Here is a 27,259-nt window from a genome sequence, read left to right on the forward strand (position 1 = left end):
GAAAGCAATTTCAATCCAATTTGTTCACTATCACTTCTATGGCATTTTATACGCCGGGGCATTCTTATTCATGAAAGGCACAATTTTCATAAAAAAATATGTATTCATAATGCAAACCATTGATGGACCCATATAAAAAAAAAAAATAAGACATTTCGCTTTAAAAGAGCAAAACTTCCACAATGAAAATGAGACTGTAATGTGTCCCTTTAATATCATTTCACAATGCATATGAAGAGATATTGTTGCATATTAGCAATGAGTCCAAGTGACTTAATTTTAAGAATATGCAGATATCATGTCCCGATTTGATACTTCAATGATGTATTCAAATCGTCTTTTTTTTCTGGACATGTCAATTACATATGGTCCTATAAACGAGTAAATTGTTGTAAATGGACTATGGACTAAGAGATTTATATTCATTTCTTATGTCTACAGTGCATGATTTCCGTTGCACATGTAAGTCAATAGCCCGTAAAATTATAGGAAAAAATGACGGATGGAAATCCTGCACAACAGCCACCATAACTAATAAAAACAATAACTTAATTTATCTGTATTAGGAAAGTTTGGTATCACTTCTTTCCAAACTGATCCCAATCCAAGTACTCAACTCTTGAGTACTCAAAATATCGATACCTAGTACCGATACCACTAATACTTTAATTTCGCCCTTAAAACAATGATCATTTTAAACACAGACCTATATATTTGAACACTGCATTTTCCTTAAAATTGTCCTTAAAGTACCATATTTTCCACACTATAAGGCGCACCGGATTATAAGGCGCACCCTCAATTAATGACATTTTAAAACTTTTTCAATCACAATCGAGTAATACTCAAAGTAATAACAATGATAACTCAAATAATAACTCTAAACTCCCAATGGCATAATAAGTCAATGTCAATATGAACAACCTTGTTCAACCGTAAACACACAAAAGAAGCAGGTAAAGCTTACTTTATCACTTCATCCCCATCTATGAATCCCAATCTCAATATTGATCCATATATAAGGCGCACCTGATTATAAGGCGCACCATCAGCTTTAAAAAAAAAAAAAAAAGCCTTTTAGGTGCGCCTTATAGTGCGGAAAATGACAATTTTCTCTTTTACTAGTGATCATAATACTGCTCAAAGAGATTAGTATGGGCTTCCATCGCTAGTACAGATATCTTGACAGCCAGGTTTCAACCTGATACCCATAATTCGTAAATAGGCCCATGAACTGTGGCATTACGGGAAAATGCAAAGTTTTTAGCCTACAACTACATTTGTCCGTATTTACAAACACTTTCAAACCCATTTGAATTTAAATGAGTCGAATAAAGTCACTTACGGTGAAATCATAAAATTGTGAATGGAATTGCGTCTGGAAAGGCAACGCGTTGAAAACGGATGAGACGTTCACGGACAGTGACAATACGCTGATTAAACGAGATCACCTGCAGGGGCTTGTCACGCGCATTTGCATGAATGTTATGACACTCTTGATAAGAGTTGTTTGGACGCGAGGAGCTGGAAGTTTTCTCTTGGCTTTTGCTTGTCAGAAACAGATGGAGCCGGAAAACGTGTTTACGCCGCTCTCCCAGCTTTGATATGCAGATGGAGAGTTCACAGAGAATGAGTGATGCTCCAGTCTGGGAGGCCGCAGTAAACACAGTCCTTAATGGACAATGACTCCGATACAACTAAGAGAATCCATTGATTTCCCCGTGGCTCGTCCAACCCGATCGATCCCGGGCCTCGGGGCTCTAGAGGCGAGCTGAGCACAGTGCCAACCAAGGGAGGTAAACTGACCTCTGGTATTGAAGGTCACCGCCGAAGGAGAAACAGAAAGGCTGCGTGGGTATCTGTGGAGCAGCCTTACTTACCCTCACTGCAATTTACCACACCGGAGTTATGTGGAGGACACCCAATCTCATCATGGACAAGACACACCCACAAAACCATCTGTTTGAACTGCTGCCATCAGGTGGACGCTATGGGAGCCTGAGGGCCAGGACTGCCAGGCTGGAAAACTGCTTCTACCCACAAGCCAGCCGGATTCGCAACAAATCTCTCACGCACTAATCTGCCTCTTACTACATGCATAAATAATATTTTGCACTACATGATATTTGCACAATATTATTAGCACCATTGTTTCTGTTATTGTTTTAATGCTAATTATAGCTATTCTTATAGCTATCTATATATTGCTCAATTATGGAATGTAGTCTGCTGCCCGGGAAGTGAAAGGAATAATTTTATTGTGTGGTATATTAATACTATACATATGACAATAAAACTCTTGAATCTTGGCAAACTCGTTTTTTATGCTTCAACGTTCAATTCGGTGTGGTTCTTGCAAGGATTTTATTGAACGTTGTTGAGAACAGTGGTTCCCATGGGGGTACTTGAAGGAACTTCAGGGGGTATTCGAGATTTTAAATAAAACAAGCAAACAAACACGCTAACATTACTTTAAAATTAATTATTAAATAATTACTTGTTGCGGGAAAATATAAGTTCATAAAATGAATTTCATGTTCAGTAGGTTATTCAATTTAATTATTGTAAAATCCCAGATTCTCCACATAGTAGAATGGTTCGACCCAACTTGTCGTGTGCACCGCTCGTTACCTGTCAAGATGATGACACATCTCTGCTATGATTTGGAAAGAAGAAACTTTACGTTGTATATTTTACTGAGAAAAACTATGAAATATTCATTTATTATTGTTTTTTTTTTTGGAACAGGTTTGACAGGTGTCGGGGAGTTGCGAATTGCTCCCGTCGTCATAAGCAAACTTCAAGCCGTTTTCATCTGCCGATAAGCCAGCAATGCTTCGAAACGCACCGATAAAGGCAAATAATACTTTGAGAGAACTTGGTCAAAAGCTCCAAAATGTTGGCTTTTCATGTTAGCGCACCTTTAAAAGCAAATTTTGGATTTGGATTCTACGCATTTCTGACAAGTTTGGATGACTTAATACGCTCCAGGTCAACGCGCCAAAATGCGAAACAAATTTATTAGGAGGGTTAAACAACGAGAAGTAGCACATCTTATCTCGCAAATGAAACGCAAGCTGTTAGCCGCGGATCGCGACATTGAAAAAGAGCGGAGCCGGAATACTTGGACGTGAAACCGCGTAATCGCTTAGCGCGCGTGTGGGTTTTTGCTCTTATTTGCATCTATATTGGGATTCGAGTCATGTTCTAAAGACATCTCTATTAGCTTTCCCCCTGTAGTTCAGGGTCTCCTTTGGAATACGATGGCGCGATGAAAGGATATGCAACAAATAGCATTAATACTATGATGTTGCCTTATCTAGGTCATGATATAACCAGCCTATCTTTGAGTAATCCTCTGGCGGCTGACGGCGAATGAAAGGAATAGAATAATCAGGCGCTCGACAGAGATGTCAAAACAGTCTGGCGGCAAGCTATGGGGTTGGAAAGCGCGGTTTGATAAGGACTGATACCTTTGTTTAGGCTGATGGGAGGGAGAGACGGACACGTCGGAGAGAAGCCGCGCTCGTATTGGGGAGCGCTGGGGTTTTCCCTATTTTCGCTCGTCCTCTCTCGCTCGCTCTCTCTCTCCCCCTCTCCGGCTCTCGCTCGTTCCCCATGCTGCCTCTCAGACAGCTTTGATCACAGCTCCCTTTGAAGCAGTGTTCCAAAATGAAAACGAGGAGAAAGCAGAAGTCATCGCAAGTTCACGCCTAAACTTGCTGCAACTACTTGCGAAGTGCACTGCGTTTTTTTTTTTTTGACTGCAAAAGTTCACAGAGTCCGAGGACAATTTTTAATTTGGACTAAAGCGCTGATTAAATGGCAATGCGGAAGGATTAGCATTGATCACATTTTCTAATAGAAATCTTACCCGTTAAAATGTCATCACTGATGGAGCAATTATGCTGAGAGAATGAATTATGAAAAGTTGTATGAGTCAAAATGACATTTTACCACGTACGCCCGCAACTCGCGTCACAACAAAGTTTGACAGATGTACCGTATTTTCCGCACTATAAGGCGCTCCGGATTATAATGCTGTCAAGACATCATTGCACTCTATGGCACAATGTTTTCTATAATCTGTATTGCGCACCTGTATTTGTTTGTATTTGGTACACGCCGCATCCACTTCAACCTGTAGAGCCTCCTCCCACCTGTGGTCCCTTCTGAAGGTTTCTGATTTTCCCCAAATTGGGGTTTTGGGGATTTTCCTTCCCCTTCTTGTAGCTTTGAGCAAGGGATGTACCGTATTTTCCGCACTATAAGGCGCACCCTCAATTAACGACACATTTTAAAACATTTCCCATATATAAGGCGCACCAGAATATAAGGCGCACCTTCAATTAATGAAATATTTTAAAACGTTTTTAATCACAATATAGTAATACTCATAGTAATAACAATAATAACTCAAATAATAACTCTAAACTCTCAATAGCATAATAACGCAATGTCAATATGAACAGCCTTCTTCAACTGTAAACACATAAAAGAAACAGCTAAAGCTTACTTTATCAGTTCATTCCCCATCTACGAATCCCAATCTCTATATTGATCCATATATAAGGCGCACCTGATTATAAGGCGCACCACCAGCTTTTCAAAAAAATAGGCTTTTAGGTGCGCCTTAGAGTGCAGAAAATACAGTAACTATAACAAAAAGATGTCTCTGTTCGACTTAAGTCTCGACATGACCTTTTTTCACCCTTTGAAACTTCAGTGATTCGGGGCTGGATAAATAAAATGTGATTGACTGACTGAAGCATCGTAGAAGCGACGTTTACTGTAACTTTAGTAAAGACCAGCTGATTTGATGCCATAATGACAGTTTGTCACGCTCTTTCTTCTTTCCCAAAAACAACTTAGAAACCACTCGGGTATTTACGCTAACCAGGCTACCGCCGCGTAGCGTAACTTCGCAAGGGCCAGGTGATTTGACGTCACAGGAATGACTGTCCCGTTCATCGCCGCGGCTGTCAAGATTGGCGCAACTCCGGTACAAAAGAGAATGTCAAACTACCGTCGGCAGGGGGGCGCGCGAAAGGGAGGATAAATGTAGGGCACCGTCTCCCGTCTCATCTGTAATCACTTGTGACAGGCCTCGGCGGTGTTTAACCACACTTTCAACCGTCGCAAATACACGGAGCATAAATGTGAAAGATACAAAGATGAAACAGTACAAACGCGGCTGCTAATAAAGGAGATATTAGAACTCGCCCTACATACGAGCTACGCTAATGACCGTTGGCTCTTTGTAATAACGGCGGTTACCGCATTTCCACTGGGTTGGCCTGCGAATTTCAACCGAGTCTACAGAGACTCTTCTTCCAGTCCGTGAAATAAATGACAGTACGCGCACTTCAAGTGTAACCATGCCGGGCATCTTAATTTACCGCGCGCCTTCATTACGACAGTATGTATGAGCCTTATAAATGAAAAAGAGGGTTGGGGGACTTGTCGAAAGGACAAGACGCAAGCTAAATTAGCAGTGGAACTAACAAATGAAGGCAATTAGCAAGCTAGCCCCTCACTCTGTCTGCACTAATTGAGAAACCAGGCCAGCAACTATCCAGAGCAAGCCAACAGCTGCCGTAAACTTTTCGTCTGACTCTCGAGGCACATTAAGTAATGCTGATACGACTAATTAGAGTTCCATATCCCAAAAAGCCTTTTACAGAAACCTTGCGGTATTTATCACGCTTCTCCGCTCTCATAATAGAAGTTCGCGGATGCGGCTCGCCATCAATTGTTGGAAAAACGGACAAATAAACAACTCCGTGTCCCTCGCGACGTACTCGAGGCCAGGGACGTCCTTTATGGAGCGAGACGGGATTTCGAAATGTCGCAACGTATGCTACACTTGACACACTGCCCCATTTTGCGCACGGGAGAAAAAAATAACGGCCGTGAGAGACAACGCAAATCAAAGGCGGCGAAGAGAGAATCCAAACGAAAGGACGCGGTCGACAAGGAAGGAAGGGAAAGGAAATTGAGAGGAAGAAAAGAAGAAATTATGATGAGGGATGAAATGGAGAGCCTGAGAAGAGCCTCTGGGACAGGCAGTTTATTTAAGTCCATCTCCAGTAAGAACCGGAAGACCGCTGAGGTCCGTTAATGTGATGGAAGCTTATTGCTCATATGTTGCTTTTTGTTATATTTTCTCCACCGACAGAGCGGCAAACGTATTTGTCTGCAAGATTTTCTGTTTGTTTAGACCAAGGCTGTCACGATTATTCTGCCGATTAATCGAATAATCCGATAAAAGGGTTTTTTTGCATTAAAGTGTATTGTGAAATTATTTTTCCTTCATTTTACCAATTTCTTATACCAATTATTGCTGTTTATTTTTATGATAATTGATAAATATCTTTGTATTATAATACTATTGTTCAGTGTAAGCACTTGTGCACTGGCAAACCGTTTAAATATGTGTTCACTCAATAGTCTGCTCATTGTTTTCCCAAAATAAAGTCAAATGTCGAATTTTGAAGAAACACAAAAGATAATCAAACAACTTTCACAAAAAACTAGAAAAATCTGTGAAACTAAGGTCAAGAAGCAGAAATTGGAGTTCAGATCATTTTAAATTAAAACAATGAATAAAAACGGGGACTCGCTAACTATAAATTTTGAACTGGATTTGAACTGAAATCTGGATTATGTCTAAGGCTATTTTAACGTAAAAAATTGCTTTCTTTTTTTTCTTTCAACGGTTGTTCAAGGTCACAAAACAAACAAACACATCATCTTTACTAAAATTTTAAAAAGATTAATTGGGAATTGTTCATGTGATTCGTTCACAACTTATACTGCAAGTAGAGAAAACCATTTTTGCATTTTAAAAATGAATTTCCTCAATCGCCACAGTGAAAAGTTTTAACTAATTGAGTTGTAAAAAGTCATTTTAATTTTTTGCATATTCTGCAAAGCCTTCCAAAATATTCAACACATTTTTTAATATACGTCACGGGCCCCTTAAATATGGACAGCGGGTCACAAATGGCACTGAGCTATCGTTTGTATAACTTCAAGAAAAAAGACTGATTATTTGTCATGCCAACAATAATAGACGATTCACCTTGGAAAACAAAAAACCAAAACAGTACCTGAATCATTTTCAAAACGTTTGATGAGTAAATACTTGCAGTGATAGTTGAACTGGCAATTTTGTTATCACCAAAACAATAATAACAAATACGCTTTAAACGGATCGTAAAAATAAATCTTAACCCTAACAATAATCTGGTCAAAAAAGGTTTTGATGTAAAGTGAAATTTTACCCGAATATTCGGTCAATCGATGGAACGACCGATTTTATAACTATTCGAACCAGCCGCGGTACAGGGAAAAAAAAAGGCAAAAACAAGTTCTTACTCTGGCAGTAGCCGTCCATTTCCTCATGGCCGATGCTGCATACGCAATGACCCAGTGGCACCAACCAGTCTCCGTCAGCTCCGCAGTACAATTTGGGCGTGTCTTTCTCTTCAGCGTTTTCCACGCAAGCGCCTTTAACCTCCACCAAAGAAGAAGAGTCCCGATGTGGCACAGTGTCAGGAAATACTGCCAGATTCCGTCGGGTGGACGGGCAACGCTTATAGAATACCTAAATAGGCAAGTCCGTCGGTCAGCATGACAAATAAAAAAGGACGATTTCTGCAAAATGCTTTCTACTGACCTTGACCGAGACAAGAGCTATACAAGCTCCGACATCCTGGAAGGCCAGATAGAAACCCCTCAGTGACAATGGCCCCACCTCCCTGATTTCAGTGTTGAGGCGAAGAACGCGGTCGCCGAGGTCCGTCTGTGTAAAACTCTCATCTGCTGCAATGGTATCAACCTGGATGGAAATGACAAAAATCAGGCTTTTTTAATGTATTTACTGTTTTTGTAATAACACACAATCTTTTGCACATTTTTAGAGATACTAAGCAAAGGTGCGCAGTCCATCGTTACCGATGGACGGACTGTATTTTCTCAGGCGGACCTCCAATTGAGGAAAACTTTCTAAAAACGATAGACTAAGCCTGATGGATTTTGTCCGTGTTTTGCGTCAGATTTTTTCATCCATCCATTTTCTAGTCACTTATCTTCACAAGGGACGCAGGCTTGCTGGTGTCTATCCCAGGTGGCATCGGGCAGTGTTGCCATCCAATTGCAAGGCACACAGAGACCTACAGCCATTCACAATTTAGAGTGTCCAATACAAGTTTTTGGAATGTGGGAAAGGTGCCTGGAAAGAACACACACAGGCTCGGGGAGAACTTGCAAACTCCACAATGGAAGGCAATGGAACTGCAAGGTGGACTTGCTAACCACTGCGCCAACGAGGAGTCCAGATTTTTCCATTCAGTCAGGATTTTATGAACTGAAATGCACACTGCACACAATCTTGCTCAACACATTCATTATACACGACTAAAATCAAATGCGATGTTTAGGATAAATTATTAGGATATTTTTGTGTCCGGAACCAGACTGGAAGGAGCTTTCAGAAGGTGAAGGCTCCTATCTGCTCTCCTCGCGAGTAAAAGGTCCTTGTCTTCCTTCTGTTTGCTGTTTATTGAACGTTCTAGCTTTCTTGAACCTAACAGTACGTCCATCTCTTTAGGACGATTGAGTGATTAAAGTGAAGACTGTAAGATTTGGCTTCTTTTAGGATGACTGAATTTGATCCCTATTATGTTGGACAAGGCTTTTTGGGAGCGACGATTACAGATTGGCTGAACTTTCAAAAATGACAGACCGACGACAACGGAAGGGGGTTCACGTACCGACGGGACAGTAAATGGTACTACGACTCCGATACTAACCTTGGCATAGTCAGTGGGCCGAAAACGTGTGGACGAAGACAAGGGCTCATTCGTCTGGAGATAGAAGAGGTTGAAGGTTTCCTTACACGTGCCAGACACCCAAGGAATGGAGTTACAGTCCCTCAGAGTGAAACGAAGCTCCACGTATACCTGCAAGGAAACGTAAATACATTCGCGGGAATCGGCGAGATTATTTATCGCTTTTAAATGAAGATTTCTCAGGATTACAAATACGTTCGGCGGTACGGACAATAATTCATTGGTCTTAAATTTGAACGCTCGGGTGTGTAAAAATGTGCTGTCGCTGTATTCCATTAAGGAGGACTTCCTGTGCCATGAATGATTTAAAATTATGTTTATTGATGAACCTGTATATGTTTGGCATAGGCTTGCGTAATCTGTTTTCTGATACATTACTTGGAAGGCCTTCCCTGCTCGGGGTTTATATTTTCTACATCCTCCTACAGCACTTATGAATTTCTAAGCGACACAATTACGGTATGACTATGAATGTATGTATGAGTGTATGAAATGGTAATGCGACACACGGTGATAAACCCAGCCCACGGCTGTTCTCTGATTGGTTTTACAGACCACCGACCTGAACCCTATTTTTTGATAAAGGAACATTTCGGGTGTATTGAGAGAGTAAAGCGGGTCGGACCCTCTGCGCCGCTTGTCGCTGGATCCATCCGGATCGAAGCCAGTTGTTTTGGTTCAGCTCCATGACGTGGCAAACTTGGAAGGTGTGAATTGGTCGGTTCTGTTCATCCATCTCTGTGATTGCATCCCACTGGAAAAAAAAAAAGGAGGCGCACCAGGATGCGGTGAGGGGGTTTAAATATGCAGAGGATGAAAATATATCAGAGAGAGGCTCTTTTTTTTTATTTTATCACTTTTTGGGAGGAAAATTGAGTCATCATACACTGTATTTCGGGTGTTGAATTTTCGGTATTACAAAAGTAGTGAGGGCTACAGTATACAGTAGGCAGACAAACAAGACTGAATCGACCAAAGTATGACCGATGGTTCTCGTGGGGGTATGATAACCACTAGGGGTAGATGAAGGCACTTCAGGGCCTATGTGAGATTTGAATACGGTTTCTGCACAAATCAGCAAATTTAATTGATTGATTTTTAACCCTTGTGCAGTATTTTGACCATTTTGAGTCATTTTCTTCAACATTATTCCGGCAGTATTTGAGCCAAGGAATGGCACACACTTGGTAGTGTGATAACTAAGTGGTGGTGCCATGTTGAAATTTGACATGTTGTGAACATCTGGGTGAAATTTCAGCTCACAAGTGTCTTCTTTCAATGCTTTCCCTCTGTTGTGAAATGCCTTTAATGTAAAGATCAGAGGACTGGACAGAATACCGCACTATGGTTTAAGGCCATGACAGGATCAGTGCATTTTCATATTAAGAGCAAATGAATTGGAACATGAAGAAAATTAGTTGTGTTGAGTTCCCGTTGAAAGGCAAAAATCAAGGGAAATGCATGATAAAATATTCTTTTCAATATATCAAAAATTGACAATATTTCCAATTTTGAATGGCAGTAAATGAGCCTGACAGGGGCGAAATTTGACATCCGCAGCGTGTACCTCGCCACCACACGTTTGCAAGCATTTAGAAGGGACGGCAGCATGGCATATAGAGAGTGTTTTCACAGTCTATGCAATATCTTAGCCTCCCAGTGTTTTTTTGTATGCTTTTCCTTTGATATCAAACATCAATTAATCAAAAAGGCCGAGTTGGGTCAAAATTTTCATCTTTTTAATTCAACAAACCTTTCTCTAAAAATGAATAATACAGCTTGGTAAAGGGCTTTTGACAACATATGGTGCCGATAAAGTGCATCCTATTTATTATTGTGATCATATTGTATTTTTCAATTGCTGAACTGCGATGCATTTTTCGGCAAATACGCCCTGAGTCGAATGGATTACGTGGCGAAATTAGGAAACGGCCATTTCCTAGTAATTTGAGGCGCGAATACAATAGTCCAGGCCTTATTATTGATGCAATTTTCCAGCAATGCTTGACAATAGTTTGGGGGTATTTACCACCCGAAAAAATTTCACAGTAGAGTACATCATGAAAAAAAGATCGAAAAGCACCGCGCTTGTCCAAAATCTGCCGAGCTAAGTCAAAATATATTCTTGGGATGCCTCTCTCGACGCAGACGTAGTCTTATTTGAAATATTCAACTCCTGTATCACCCTCATATGATTTCAGTAGAAATATAAAAAAAACATTACTCTGAGATAATGTTTTCAAGCTATTGCATCAGACAAATCCTATTTGTCAGCTCTGCCTCAACATGTTTATTGAGAGGTATTCAAAGTCCAACCAAGAACAGCATGCCTTTGGGTTTTTTTTTTTTTTTTTTTTGGTATTCTATTTTATTCTATTTATGTGATTGGATCTTAACCCGTGTCGTTTCTTTTTAAAAAGACTACTCTCGTGTTTTTTGTACCAAAATGGTACTTTCTTTTGAGGGCGGGACAACTAACATTTTTAATGATTTTTTTTTTTCTTTAAACTACCAAATGTTCAGTGCTCTATCCATACATATGTAGTTTTGTAGTTTTAAACACAAGGCGAAATACACAATTTGAAAAATGAATCAAGCTCGCCGCTTTTACCACGTTCATACATAGTAACTACAAGTGCATTCGCACTGGTTTGAAGCAAGTTTTTTTGTTTAGGAGTTGATGGGAGGACAAAAACAAAAAACATTGAGTGGCCTTTGGCGCCACCTACTGTCTTAAAGTGTTACAAACAAGTAATCGAGAAATTTCTGTGTCGGCCTATCTCAGCCACCGCTAAAGAGCTTGGTTCAAAAATCGCAGGAATTGCGATATAACACATATGTTTAACATCCATGGAAAAAAAACGTGAATTATTATGAGTGTGGGTATGTCCAACCTGGTACTCATTAACATATGCGTTGTAATTATTTAGTACGCCAAGCTGCAACAGTTTAGAAATTGCAGCATGGTTGTATTTTGAACGTTAACATGATTATATAATTAACGTGAAATTTCAGCTCCCTAGTTTATTTTTTTCAACGCTTTCTCTTTTGATTTTACAAAGAAATCGTGGAAAAGGCCCCACATTGGTACCATGTATGCATAAGCGTTGATATAAGCAGATAGGGTTTGAATTCAAGCAAGCTTCTCTTGTTAAGTACTGCCGGTTTTCTAAATGTTTACTGGTCTTACTGGCATTATGATTTCAGTAACTGACATAAAGATAAAAAAAAGTGCCTGGGAAGCTTTTTGTCATGTATACAACTGCAGGGGTTAAAACACATTAGCTGCTTGTCTCACTATGTTAAATACATTCCTCTGCAATCTTTCTCCAGCTTGGAGGTCTGTTTAAATGTCTGTCACCAAAGTGATGAAAATAGTCAGCCAGAGTGGCAGTTGCCGCTGCGCACCTCAGTGCTTTGTAAAAAGTGACCTACTTTAAGATTTTTCATTGCATACCATTTGTTCCGTCTTCTCAATGGAAGACTACAGTCATTGACATTTTATAATCCACAAAACCAAACACATTTGCAAATCAAATAAAATCACTATATTTACAATAAATAGTTCCCTCGTTTTTCACGGTGAAAGGAAACCAGGGAACCTCGGTGATAAGTAGGAATTGCCCCCCGACGGTCATCGTATGGACATAAAGTGTATGAGTGTGTCTTCTCCATTCCTAGTGATCTCCTAACTCTAGGCATGTGTCTTTATTTTGGAACATGCTATATTTTTTTTACAACACAAAATATACGGTGCGCCAGAGTTTGGTGAGCAGCCACTAACTCTCCCACAGTCTCCAGGGAGGGACTGAAACAACGCCTATTTTCTGTAATGGAATGGAATGTGTTGTTTATTTTACTATTAAGTCACCATAAGACACTTTCTCTTTTGCCCTCGGGGTAGCGGCCATCGCATGTTGACCAAACTGCCGCCATAGGACGGCGGAAAAGCCGAGTTCACAATGCAGCAGTTGATTTATTTGAATTCTTTTCATTTGATACGATGATTCAACACACGTGCGTGACTCACTTTTTCAACTCGCCCATCTCAACTCCGCCACACATCCACACCCGCAGCTCGCCTGTAAGAATCGTGGAGCAGTTTTTGCTGCCAAAATGTCCTTATATAAATCCTTTACAATGTAAAGGTATTTACCACCCGAAAATATTTCACAGAAGAGTACAATTGACAATATTTCCAATTTTGAATGGCAAAATTGCCATTCGAACTCCAGTCCTCGAGGGCCGGTATCCTACATGTTTTCAAACCCTTTCCCTCAAAAACACCTGATTCAAATGATTGGGATCATTTCCAAGCTCCCGCAGAGCTTGCTAATGAGCTAATTATTTGAATCAGGTGCGTTGGGGGAAGAAAACCGGAAAACATGCAGCATGCCGGCCCTCGAGGACTGGAGTTCCACACCTTTACATGACTCGTGAGCTGACGCAGTTACTTTTACTTTCAAGCAAAAGCGCCTTCATTTGCGGTTGAACAAGGCCGAGTATTAACAGGCTGTTAGACTGGGCGTATGATTGTTATTGCAGTACATCGGGTAGGCAGCTCTAAAGCAGTGACGTGAGGTTTCGTAAATACCGTATCTGCATAGCTTTTCCGTATTATCAATATATGACGGTCGACATGTATATTTACTCAATAAAAGTGACGAGGGAACACTCAACGTGAAATCTGTTAAGCATACGTAAATACCGTAATGGCCTCCTTAGTGAATTTGCCGCAAAAACAGTAACTTGAAAAGCATTGCGTATTTTGCATATGATCAACATGAAGTAATGTGAGCTCCATTATGCCCTCAAAGTGGAAATGACGATGATTTGTTTTTCGTTGTTCTTCGGCGGTCTAAAATGCACCCTTGGGAGGTGACATAGTTCAAAAAGGAAGGAGGAAAAAAAAAAAAAAATAACAATTCCGGCAAGCAAGTCTGAAAGATGGCCCGCATTAGATATGCACCGACTAATCACGGAGCCTATTAACTGTTTTTGCGCACGCACGTACGGATGTGCACGCACGCATACGCGTACACATCAATTCCAATACAACAAGCTTTTTTTTCTGACGGTTCATTTTTGTTTTCTTTCATAGCGTTTTTAATTTGTCATTTTCATTTTATTCATCATCTCTTTTTCACACAAATATTGATAGCACAAAAATGTGTCCGCGCCAATTTAAGGTTTATTTCGTCAATGCGTTCTACTTTTTTGTTTTTTGTTGTTGACACAAGCCATCACATTAATAAGCATACAATAAGGCGACTAATACTGATGGGAAGAATAAAAAAAAAAAATGGCTTTTGCAGAGGGAGGAAGTTAAAGGATTGACTAAGTCCCGCCAACTTTCAGGAGCAGGAAGACATTTTGATGATGTGGGGTTGACCAATGCAGAAATACTATGAAAATTCCAAAATTCGAAAAAGCCACGACATGCGCTGATGTCCTCCATAATTTTATTTCTTATTTTCCTTGTACCCTCTTATTTCTTCATGTTTTCTTCTTAAACCTCCTCTAATCCTCACTCTGCTCACTCTTCCTGCTCCCTTCATTGTAGTCCTCACCAACAGCTTACCTGCGACTTATTCATAGTGCTCAGGCAGATCTTAAAATATACGTATTACCGAAAAATATTTATTTCGCGTTTAGAGTTAAAGCATTCAGAAAAAAAACTGTAATGATATTCAAATTTCAGATTCTAATTTAGCGGCTAGCTTTTGCGAAGCTTGGATGATAGCTTGGAGCGCAATTAGTTCCATTAAGACGAGCCTCGGTGAAGCATTCCGGTTGTTCAGATTGTTTTCTGACACGCTGATGTTGGCTCTGGCCCGCCTTTAATGCACTCTCAAATTCACATGGCTCTCTGGTGACTTTTTTTTGCGGCGTCGAGAAGCCCGCGTGAAGTCCGATCATTGTGCAAGCATTCAAATCCTGCAAACTTTCTATAAGCTCTGGCAACTCTCGAACTGATCTTGTTGCACTTTTTTTTTTTTTTTTTTTCCCCCAAAGGGCCTGGATACAGCTAGAGAAAAAGCGTCTTTGACAACTGAGCTCAAACAAGAGAATTTCTTGCTGGCTAAAAAGTGGATGAGAGCTTTAAAGCAACATTCAATATTTTTTGTTGTTGTTGTTGTTGGGGGTTTTTCGGATGAAGTTTTGAAACCCGGTATGAACAACGACTATGATTTAATAGCATTATTTCTTAAATGAATACAAGTTAATCAGACTAAGAGCATCAATTGCAAAAGCAGACAAATCATTATAGTTTGTGGTCCATGTTATATTATAAGTTGTTATATTATCCATGTTATATATATTATTATATTATAAGCCTTGTATTACTTTTTACCTACCAATGGAAATTTTTGATTTATAATATTTATTTGTTTTATTATCAGTGCATCTTATCCGTTTTATACATATATATTTTATGAATAAATGGAATAAAGAGATTTACATTTGTTTAATGCAATTTAAGGAAAAATGTTATATTGGAATAGATAGGGGACCAAAAAGGAAGTTATTTTACTTACATATATATATATATATATATATATATATATATATATATATATATATATATATATATATATATATATATATATATATATATATATATATATATATATATATATATATATATATATATATATATATATTGTAGTTTATTCTCTTAAAAGGGAAGTCAACCAACAAATCTTGTTTACATTAATTTGCTTTAAGCATTTGGAATCTGAATTAAGCAGCAAAATCCGCGTATGGTCATCCAACTGAGGGTCGGCCATTTTGCCTCTTTGCTGTCGACTGAAAATGACATCACAAATACAGCATTCCGGTTTTCTGATTAAGATCTCGTGACGAAATGTGAGCCCTGACCAACTGTGATGTCATTTTCAGTCGACAGCGAAAGGCAACATGGCCGCCACCAGAGATGACTAAGAAATAGATGGCTAACGCAATTCTTAATGCCTTGCTTAGACCGATGAGGTAAATGGAATATTTTATTAGATTGCCTTTTAGCAAACAATCTGTGACGATATGAAAAGCATCACTAACATGGCAAGAAAGGCATAAAATGTGAACTTTGCCAGATTATCAATCAAAAACCTAATTACGCAAAAAGGTGATTAAGATGTGAGACATTTAATTGATAAAGAGCTTATGAATGAGTTAATATGCGTATTCAGCTTGGCAAACTCACACAGCGGCGATATCAATAACAAGAGAGGAGAAAGTCAACCTGGCAAATAGCAGCGAGATTTAAATTACAACAGCCCAATTTGTCATCGTCTCCCTACAGGCTAGAGAGAGAGAAGCGTTATGAAAATAACGTTAAATCTCCGCTATGGTGATGAATTATTGATTTGATGTGAATCTGCGTGCTGACGTTTTGTCTTATTATTGTTCAACCAATTACAGCCGACGCCAAACCTCCTGAGTTTTTTTTTTGTTTTTTTTGGACTGAAGTTTTTCAAAGGTGGCTGCAGCAGTCGGCCACAAACTTTCTCTCAATGTTGTTACTTCCTGTCAGCTTCTTTTTTGAAGTAAAAGCCCAAAGCACAAAATATTCAGCTATCGTTTCATGCCCTGAATTAAACCTGACATTTTAGAAAAATGACTGCTACTCCGTGCCACGCAGTTTCATCTTATGTGTTGATGGGAATGAAATCAGCTATGAATTCTCATTTAGCTTATCAAAAGTTACTAAAAAAAATATTCATGAGGTCCTTTTTTTCTGTCTTTAGGTTTCAAAAATTCATTCTTATTATTACACACCTGTATAGCCATGTAAAGCCATGTCACATTTTGGAGCCACTTTTATGAAAAGAAAAAAAAAAAAAAATTCAGCTCAGTCTCCGTTGTTGTCATGGGTGAAAGTTAGGTGGGTAATGCGCAAAGTGAAACACATGATGTTTTCTGTTCCATATATATATATATATATATATATATATATATATATATATATATATATATATATATATATATATATATATATATATATATATATATATATATATATATATATATATATATATATATATATATATATATATATATATATATATATATATATATATATCGGGATTGTGACTAGGGTGGCAAAAAAGTGATACTCATCCCTTCATAATTTTTGCCACAAAGTTTGTATTTGATATTATCAGAACTTTGCATATTTATCCTTAACGTACATCCAATAAATGAATGTTACATTTATATGTACAGATGATGAGAACATTCCGGCAGGAGCTAAATTCATCAAGTCTGCAATATCTCCTGAATCAGCTGAATTTAAGCCGCCTTGCTGTTTGAATGTGGCGTTGCATCACGATCTAATGGATTTCCGCTGTTTAGAGATGGATGATATGACATGTGATATTCCGCAAATGTTTCATCTCAATCAGTGCATGAATACAGGAGAGAAGAGGAGAGGAGAGGAGGCGGGGAGGTCACCTTGATGCCTGGATATTTTGTTTGCTCTTGATGTACAAAACAGAGTGCAAGTTTAGATGACTGTTAAACATCCCAGTGTTTGTTTGTTTGCAGCCTATCATTTGACATCAAAGGGAAGTCGTCCACAAGTGCGTCCTGAAAGAAATCGCGCCGCTTTATTCTTCTACGTCTCGTGATCTTACACCTCATTCCAAATTGCATACATTATATCACTTATTGCAAAATTCTACACACGTTGTGGAAAAAAAAAGATATTATTTAGATAGGTATTCACCGGCTTTGACATGAAGCATCCACCAATCATCTTTGAGATGAGCTTAACTGAGGTAAATTCTGTTGATTGGACATGATTTGGAAAGGCACACACCTGTCTATGTAAGGTCGCACACTTGACCGTGCATGTCAGAGAACAAACACAAAGCATGAATGCAAACAAATTGTCTGTTGATCTGCGAGACGGGATTGCCTTGAGACATACATTCAGAGAGGTGTCCGGACTTTGCCAAAAGACACCTGAATGCCTCTCAGACCGCGAGAGACAAATTCTCTGGCCTGATGAGACACAAATTGAACTCTTTGTTGATAATCTTTATGTTTGGAGGAACGTATATCATCCACACAGTGAAGCGTGGGGGTGGCTGCATCATGCTATGGGGGTGGCAGCATCATGCTATGGGGATGTTTTCAGCAGGAACTGGCAGAATAATATGGATAGAAGGAAAAATCGATGTACAAAGATGAAAACCTGCTCCAGAACGCTCTTGACTTCAAACAATCCAAAATCTCAAAGAATTAGCCTCCGAACCGCTATGTGACTGTCCCGGAACGGTTGAGCCCAAACTTGAATCTGATTGAACATCTCTGTAGACCTCAACATGGCTGTGCACAGACATCTCCCATCCAACCTGATGGTGATTGAGGACACCCACAAAGAAGAATGGACTCAACTTCCTAATGATGTGTGTGGCATCATATTCAATAAGACTTGAGGCTGTAATTTCTGCCAAATGTAGATTAACGAAGTATTAAGGAAAGTCTATAAAATATGCAAATTTGTTTTCATTTTCTCTTTGTAACAAAATGCGGAGAAACTGAAGCTCTGTAAATACTTTCTGCGTGCACTGTATATTCATCATTTGCAGCCTATTGAGGGTAATGTTCCTCAAGAAATGTTTCATTCTCAGATGAGTCGATGCTACTAACACTCACCCCATTGACAGGATAGGTTTTCCAGTCCAGTTCCCCCAGCACTGCTGTGGTGTCCAAAAGAATCACTGGAAAAAGCAGAGCAGCGAGAGGGAAAGTCATGTAAAATGGAGAAGAAAGAGCCCGAGCGCGGCGGGACAAACGCAGCGAGCGGCAAATTTGCGCCGGAAAAAAAAAATACGGAGAGGTTTGCTGTGGAAGTTAAAGAGAAAAAGGAAGGGACACGACAAAATGGGAAGAGGACGGACAATACTTATCAAGCTGTCAATGAGCAGCAGAAGCAACGGTAACGGCCTTAACAGATTCAACCAAGGGTGAAATAACAGCTCTTTTGAAGGTCGAGAACACAGCTCTATTAGACACCTGGATTTCATCTATACAGAAAGTTGGGAAGATATATGAAGGCTCCCGGGAAGAGGTGGGGGATTTGTCCAAATTGGAGGACAAAAGATGAGAAGATTGAAAGAATTTGGTCGATGATTACCGTAAAATTCGTCCTATAAGCCGCAACTTTTTTCTCATGATTTGAGACCTGCGGTTTATAGTCCAGTGTGCCATATCTGCAGTTTTTTTTTTTTTTTACTGTCCACCAGGGGGCAATCCACCGGTAAAGCAACTGTGTGTATCCGTTGAAGGTATCAATTTTGGGGGACAAATATGAAATAGAACTGAAAAGATGTGAATCAATGGCTGTAGGAGAAAAAAGTTTTAAAATATAGAATTAAAAACATAAATATTGTATAAAAAGATCTTATATATAAATGTATGTTTAAATTTTTGTCAAGTGTAAATTACATATATATATATATATATATATATATATATATATATATATATATATATATATATATATATATATATATATATATATATATATATATATATATATATATACGCATTTTATACGTGACAGTGTGGAAGTGGGATAGTGGAGAAAAAAAAAGTGAGAGACTCCCTGAGGGACACGGAGTTTGTTCTACTCCCTAATTATGACCTCCATGGTGCATAATAAGCAACATTTTTGACAAGTATTGTTCTCATTAAAGGAAGATGAAGAGTAATTAACAGGAAGCCATGTTAACCACCAAACTCTCTTGTAATGATGTCGCCACCAGATTAAACACTTGGATTTTACATTACATTTTTGACAGGATTATAGCTATTTAAGTACCTAATTAATCAGTCATTTATTTATACATATATATACATATATATATATATATATATATATATATATATACATATATATATATATATATATATATATATATATATATATATATATATATATATATATATATATATATATATATATATATATATGTACATTTTAGTACCCACCTAAACTAATCAATAACTTTAGGGAAATAAGTACTAAAATGATTGAGTACTTTAGGTAGGTCAGTAATATATCAATATTGATTTCTTTAATGTATAACAAAATCGATCATTTTGGAGTACTTAATTTCCTAAAGTAGTTCTTTATTGGAATACCCAATTCATATAATATCAACAATTTATTTGAATACAATTTTCTTCAATATTTGCTGCTAGGTTGCTGCTCTAATCTAGTATTATACTTCATATTTCCAACATTTCTCATGTTGATTGGCAAATTTTGAGATTGACGTTTGAATGAAAAGACTGGGAAAAAATTCATTTCACAAACATCTGCGGTAGAAGCCTGCAGAAAGACGCCACTTGTGCCTGAATGAGTCGCCCGCTAAAAATAAATCCGATCCCGGCGCTATGAAATGAAGAGAGCCACTATGGCCCGCGTACGCAATCCATGCTGAGACTTCTTTCGTCCGAAATTGCAAAGCAGGATGAGATTGTAGCACTTTGCGTTTTTAACCGTTTACACTGACAATTACTGCAAATGACACTCATTCGCTCGCTCCCAGGTCATTCCTGCAAATCACATTTGCAAAATTGGCCTCCTGCAATCACCTGAAAGGACCCGCCAATACTCACACTGATGAGTTTTTTTTAATTGATTTTCTGTGATTATTATGACTGTGAATATCCTCTGCATTGTGTTTAAAAAAAAAAACCCTTGTGCAGTATTTTTTCCTTCCTTTGATCATTACATCAAAGCCGGATCACATCAAAGGGAAAGCATCGAAAGAAGACACTAGGGAGCTGAAATTTCGCCCAGTGCTGACATCATGTCAAAGTTCAACATGACATGACCACTTAGGGTTCACATTACTGAGATTGTGCCATTTGCAAGAATCACGTGGAAGAAAATGTCCCAAAAATGATCAAATTACTGCAAATAAACAAAATGCAGTATGTTTATTTGTGTATGTTTTTCGTATTCAATTCCCATTAGAACATCATGTATATATATTTTGCATATGACGTATTGACATTTCATAAGTTTCAACCTTCTCTTGCTAATTAAACAAAGCGTACAAATAAAGCGCCTCATTTTCTCATTATTGCTACAAGAAGAAAATTTTCATCAGGTGTCTAAATGTTTGCCTCTGAGGGCTACAACCAAAAAAATAAGCAAAGGTTATATGGGCCATTTAACATTTTTTGTAATGATCTTAAATCAGGGGTGCCGCAAAGAGGAAAATCTATTACCAAGTGGGCCGTACCAATAAAATCATGATATGTATTTTTTTAACTTTTTAAAACTTTTATTATTCTTTTTTAATACAGTTAAAATAGTACAGATGCAACATCACCATTAATCGTAAAACATTAACATTACTATTAATCGTAAAACATTTCAAAATTACATTACAAAATTATCTCACGGGCCAAATTAAACCCATTTGCTGGCCAGAGCTGGCCCGCGAGCCGTATGTTTGACACCCATGTTTTAATTGATCATCCATCAATCCATCCATCGATTTTACAAATTCCCATCTTTATTATTTATTTCACAGGACAAGTTAAAAATTGTAGAACTGAATTTTGCAAGGGTCATGAATATGTACATGATTTGGGTGGCGGGCCGGATTTGGCCCCCGGGCCTTGAGTTTGACACCTGTGATTTACATGTTCAAAATGAGTGGGACAAAGTTCAAAAACGTCCTCTCCTTTGTTATTTCTTTATTATTTTGTCAAATTCACACACTAATTTAATTGTATACATCATGTATCAGAAATCAAACCAAAGTACAACTCTTAACATTTCAAAATTTTCTGTTCCATCTCAAGTCAATTCTCGATTCCTATATTTATGTATAGTATTTAGATTTATGATTATGACATGTTGCTTGATGAATTAAATATTTTTCTGTATGTGGCCCGCGGAGGTCTACATCATGTAACATAAAAAGTCAAAGTTTAAATAGCACTGAAGAATTTTGTTTTCACAGTGTTTGACAATGGGAAAGTTGTAAAAGTGCTAATACCAAGCACTAAATCCGCTATAGTTTTTTTTTCTTGGCGGCTAGTTTGTTGTTGTTCCTCCTCTTGGGAAAATGCGACACATTGGACCAAAACCAAAAAGCAATCAGCCGTCCAATCAGAATTTGCCAGCGTAAATAGAGATCGTAATTACCTTGCGATTTGCCCTCAAAAGTCGAGTTTGTTCAATGAAACGCATGACACATATTTTCACTGGAGATTCTCATGTTAATCGCGCAGGTGCATGAATCCAAACGAGTTTCCAAAATGAGCCCGTTCATCAGTTGACTGATCGCTTTTTTTTTTTTTTAACGCATGAGTACAAACAAGACTAATCTGGTGCTGTGCGCCCCGGTCACGGCTCAGGTTTGAGGGGAGTGGTTACGTGACTGAGCCCTGTGAGACCTTTTAATATGATGAATGTGCAATTGCCCTTGTCTTTACACACACAGTTAACTCCAATCTCTATCAATAACGCTAGTCCCACTTGACCGCATGACTTCGGAGACCGGACACAGAGTGGTGTCTTCAGCTAGGTTTTGGTTTTCTTTTCAATTTAAGGCGCTTTGGTACACTTGGTGACTTTTTTCGGTTTGAGACTAACCCGTAACCCGTGTAAACAATTAAAAAGTACCGTATTTTCCGGACTATAAGGCGCACTGGTGTATAAGCCGTATATAACATCAGATCTTTACGCAAAAAGATGGTATATGAAGTTCATGATTTTTTTTTCGTTATTTAATCGTTTTTGGAATCAACATCCTCTCTTTAACAGACTGAACATGCCTGCATATTTAGTCCCAACATATTTACAGAAAATGGATGGATGGATGGATATCTGTTAGAAAACAACAACAACAAAACGCAGATAAGCCGCACTGGACTATAAGCCGCAGGGCTCAAAACATGAGAAAAAATACAGTAAACATTTGTTGAAAGTTGTTTTTTTTTTTTTTTGTTAATGTAAAAGACTATATTATATTATATTATATTATATTATATTGTATTGTATTGTATTGTATTGTATTGTATTGTATTGTATTGTATTGTATTGTATTGTATATATATATAAATATATATATTACAGGTATATTAAAAGTATACAGATTAATGTATACTTATGCAATTTCTATGGATAATATTTTTAGTACTGAACAAGCATTTGTACTGTATGCATAAGTAGGGCTTAGTCCTTAGTCGTTATTAAAATGTTTTTGTCATCCCTCGTCAAAGTAAATGTCCTTGACGAAATGCTTCCTCTGCACACGGATCTGCCGCTGCAGAAAGACAGTTTAAAAAAAAAAAACAACTTTCATTCACAGAGGGCAAACGGGAAAGAAGAAGTCAAAAAAAGAGAGGGCCCGAATGTTTGTTCTCAGAGTCAGGCGAACTTTTACACAGCCATGTTGAAGACGGGGAAAATCAATGCAATTAAGATGCTAACATTCAGCCAATTTATAGCCCTCTTCCAATCAATGACATCCTTTATCCTACAATGACCCCGCTCTTTAAAAGTTGTCAGTCAAGTCAAATAACATCGGGAGGATTCGGACTCCCTAAAGTGGGCCGGTCGCCTTCTATCACAAACTGGGAGAAACGCTCACTGATAATGATCATTGAACGCTGGCATTGATCTTTCCTGACCGGGGATGTTTGTCCGAAAGACTACGTTGGTCCAATCAAAAATACACAACCGCAGATCCTGAATAGGAAATAATTAAGAATACTGTAAACTCACTGTGTACATTTTCCTGGCCAGGAGCCAGGACTCCCTCGAAGAGAGGTTTTTTTTTGTTTGTTTGTTTTTTATCTCAATGGGACATTTCTGCTTAAACAAAGGTTAAACAAAAACACCCCAAAACCGCAAGGGCACACCGGGATCCAAATCGGACCGGGAATATTTACCGAGAGCGAGCGAGGCGAGGGTGGCCGCTGGCTTGCACTCGAACCCATTCTACAATTATATATTATATTATACTAATACATATAACTATCTATCTATCTATCTATCTATCTATCTATCTATCTATCTATCTATCTATCTATCTATCTATCTATCTATCTATCTATCTATCTATCTATCTATATATATATATCTATATCTATATATATATATATATATATATATATATATATATATATATATATATATATATATATATATATAGTGTATGTGTTTATTACATTATTTTCAATAAATGCCAAGTGTTTTGTGTCAGATAATCTGCGTGAAAAGCTTCATAGAGGCAATAAAATAACGACTTGGAACAGATGTGGGCACCAGCAGATATTTGCTGTGTTTTGCCAAATTTTGATTGCGCTCAAATATGTTATAGTCTCATTTAAGAACTGCAGCTGCGACACGCAAATATTTATGCCAAACTAAATCAAGAGGGCATGTTTTTATTTGAAAGATCAAATGGGTATTCTTGTAAGTATTCTTTTTTTATGTCCAGCAATATTGCTTTAGTTTTAGCAATATTGCTAAAGTAGATGAAATGCAATACACACACACATATATATATATATATATATATATATATATATATATATATATATATATATATATATATATATATATATATATATATATATATATATATATATATATATATATATATATAGTTGCAGTGGTATTAATAGTGCAGCATAGTCATAGTGTACTTTGCGGTTTTTCACTTATGGCGGGGGGTTCCGGTCCCCATTAACCTCGGAAATCAAGGGATTTTTGTTCATTTTCTTCCACGTGATTCTCGCAATATTTTAGCCTCAAAGGGATGGCACACTCCTGACTGCGATAACTAAGTGGTCGTGCCATATTGAACATGTTATCGAGGTGTGGGTGAAATTTCAGCTCCCTAGTGTCTTCTTTCAATGCTTATCTCTTTGAGATGAAATGTCTTGAGTGAAAAGATTGGACATAAAACTGCAAACATTTCTTTGTTTTTTGTTGTTGTTTTTTTGTCCATTTCGATACGTTACCCATGCACGATAGATACATTTCGAATAGATTCGGGAGCTTCTTTAATCCTCAACTGTTTTGCCCAATGCTTGCGCCCTACTTGATATTCCGGCCCCATTGCACCTGGTCCGTATCGCCTCTTTGTGAGTACATTTGAAACTCCTCACGTTGTAGTTTTCTCAAGTTTCCCCCATATGCCTTCCCTCCCCTTCAAGCCTGTCTCCAGCCCAGGCAGGCAGGCGGGCAGGCAGGCAGGCAGGCAGGCAGACACGCATCCTGTGGGGAAAACTCAGCGCACTTACATAAAGTGATGTGCGCACTGCGATGAAGTGAAGGAGACTCTGACATTTGGCGAGCCAAAGGAGCTGTCTGTCCTCTTTGAAAACGTCTATCCCAAACATCAAACCCTCGACCGGGAATATGAAACTGACCTCTGTCCGCGTGCGAAGCGCAAGATTTCAAGAGATTTGCATGGAGACCGTTTACCCGTGCGGCTTATGAGCACGAGTCAAAGCTGATAACGTTATTACGATATCCCGACTTTGCTCATACATATGCGGCTCGTATCGCGTCCGCTCAGCAGTCCTTTTTTTAACATATACAAACAAAAATTTCAGCAAGTTTAACAAAGTCAGAAGAAAGTCTTAATACCGTGTTTTCCGCACTGGATTATAAAGCGCAACTTCAATGAATGGCCTATTTCAAAATTGTTTTCATTTATACAGGGCACACCGCATTATAAGGAAACTAGAATAGAAGCTACAGTAATGGCTGCGGTTGCGTTATGCATCCACTAGATGGAGCTGCGCTGAAGGGATCGTCAACAAAGTAATCAGATCAATCGGTTAAACTATTCAGAAATTAAGAATAAAGATGATTTGTGGAAAGTACTATTTTAGGAAAGGGAAAAAATACAACTAGATTTCATTAAAAAAAACTGTTGATGCTTTTTGTGATCTAAAAAAACGGATCAATACATATTAGTATAAGTGCAATTGTATGTTCAAAGGAGTAGGGAGAAATTCACAAGGTATCTAGTCCTACTCACTTGTTTTTTATGAATAAAAATGAAAAAAAACACGAGATACAGCAATGTACGGGTGAGTAATATTTGTAGAGTGTGACCTAAATATCGAAAATAAAACAAATATCTATTATTGATGGAAATGGAGCATGAAGGTATTGCGCAATTATTCAGCTTTGTGGATATATTTGTAGCATATTTATATTTTCTGATTTTTAGCATTACATTCCCATTTTTTTCCCCTCTACCGAAGCTCGCCAAGGATTGGCTCGGGCCGCAGAAGCCGACGCGTCTGATAGCACCAAAATTGTCGGGCGAGCCTGACAAGTTGCCAGAGGCTCGCGTTTACTCTCACGCTCCCTGTCACCGGAACGACGTTTCTCTGGCCCCAAGACCGTGGAGGTGGAGAATAATGTCATTGCATTTTTCATAATTTAACCCTCGGCACCTCTGCGGAGATTGACGAGCACTTTATCTAGCGCGCTCTTACAAATATTTCATAGAAACAAAGCAGGTGGAAAGGTAGATTTAGCATCCGTTTTCTATAGCGCTTATTCGGGTCAGGAAAGAGCTGGGGGACTATTCAGGACGTTTTTTGAGCGAGAGGCACCGTACTAACAAACAATTAACTAAATACAGTCTTCCCTCATTTATCACAGGGGTTACGTTCCCAAAAATACCCGCAGAGAATCCTTTTTTTTTTTTTTGCTTTGCTTTTTTTTCCAAACATACAGAAAAGCAACATTTTTTTTTGTCTGGTCTGACATAAAAGGAGGAAAAATATCAAGCAAAATTGCAAAAGTGTACCTGCAATGGATTTGGTCATGAATAAAAATCCATGTAGTAGAAGGTGATTTTTTTTCCTTAGAATATAAAACTGCAATTTTTTTTGACTCGTCTGACTTAAAAGGAAGAAAAATTGGGAAAAAATATCAATCGTCATCAATGAAAATCAGCAACAGAGTGAAGCTGCAATAACCAAACCGCAGCGATGGAACACTGTATTTTATATTAATAATAAATAATAATAATAATAAATAATAAACAATAATAATAATAATAATAAATATAATAAATAATATTAAATAATAATAATAAATAATAAATAATAATAATATAATAATAATAATAATAAATAAATTATCTAACTAACCAAATCCAGTGGTTCTCACGTAAAGGTTTGTGTGGTTTTATGAGTGTGCATGAACGCACCTCGGGAGGTACATAAAATTTTAATAAGGTTACTGCAGGTATCAGCGATTCTAATCTAATGTTGTGACAGGAATAAGATGGTTTTCTTTTCAAATTCAGAGCAAATTAACTGTAACATGAAGCAAGTGATTATATACCTTTTCCTCAACAAATCATGGTTGGTTATCACGGATTGTT

The 27,259-nt window shown here is 38.0% G+C and overlaps 1 protein-coding gene across 2 annotated transcripts in view; it reads right to left on the reverse strand.

The window, feature by feature from the left end:
* The window catches only part of LOC148424276 (ephrin type-A receptor 6-like), a 56,314-nt gene that overhangs the window by 26,798 nt on the left and 2,257 nt on the right, over positions 1-27,259 (reverse strand). For both annotated transcript variants that reach the window (XM_088413764.1, XM_088413763.1), the window contains exons 2-6: positions 18,522-18,586; positions 9,481-9,609; positions 8,817-8,966; positions 7,682-7,843; positions 7,381-7,609 (exon numbers count right to left, since the gene is read on the reverse strand). In XM_088413764.1, the coding sequence (XP_088269890.1) occupies positions 7,381-7,609; positions 7,682-7,843; positions 8,817-8,966; positions 9,481-9,609; positions 18,522-18,586 (735 nt within the window). The remainder of the gene's footprint in view (positions 1-7,380; positions 7,610-7,681; positions 7,844-8,816; positions 8,967-9,480; positions 9,610-18,521; positions 18,587-27,259) is intronic.

This window comes from Hippichthys cyanospilos, chromosome 4, assembly GCF_059441005.1.
Source record: "Hippichthys cyanospilos isolate Australia breed blue-spotted pipefish chromosome 4, RoL_Hcya_1.0, whole genome shotgun sequence".
NCBI lineage: Eukaryota > Metazoa > Chordata > Actinopteri > Syngnathiformes > Syngnathidae > Hippichthys > Hippichthys cyanospilos.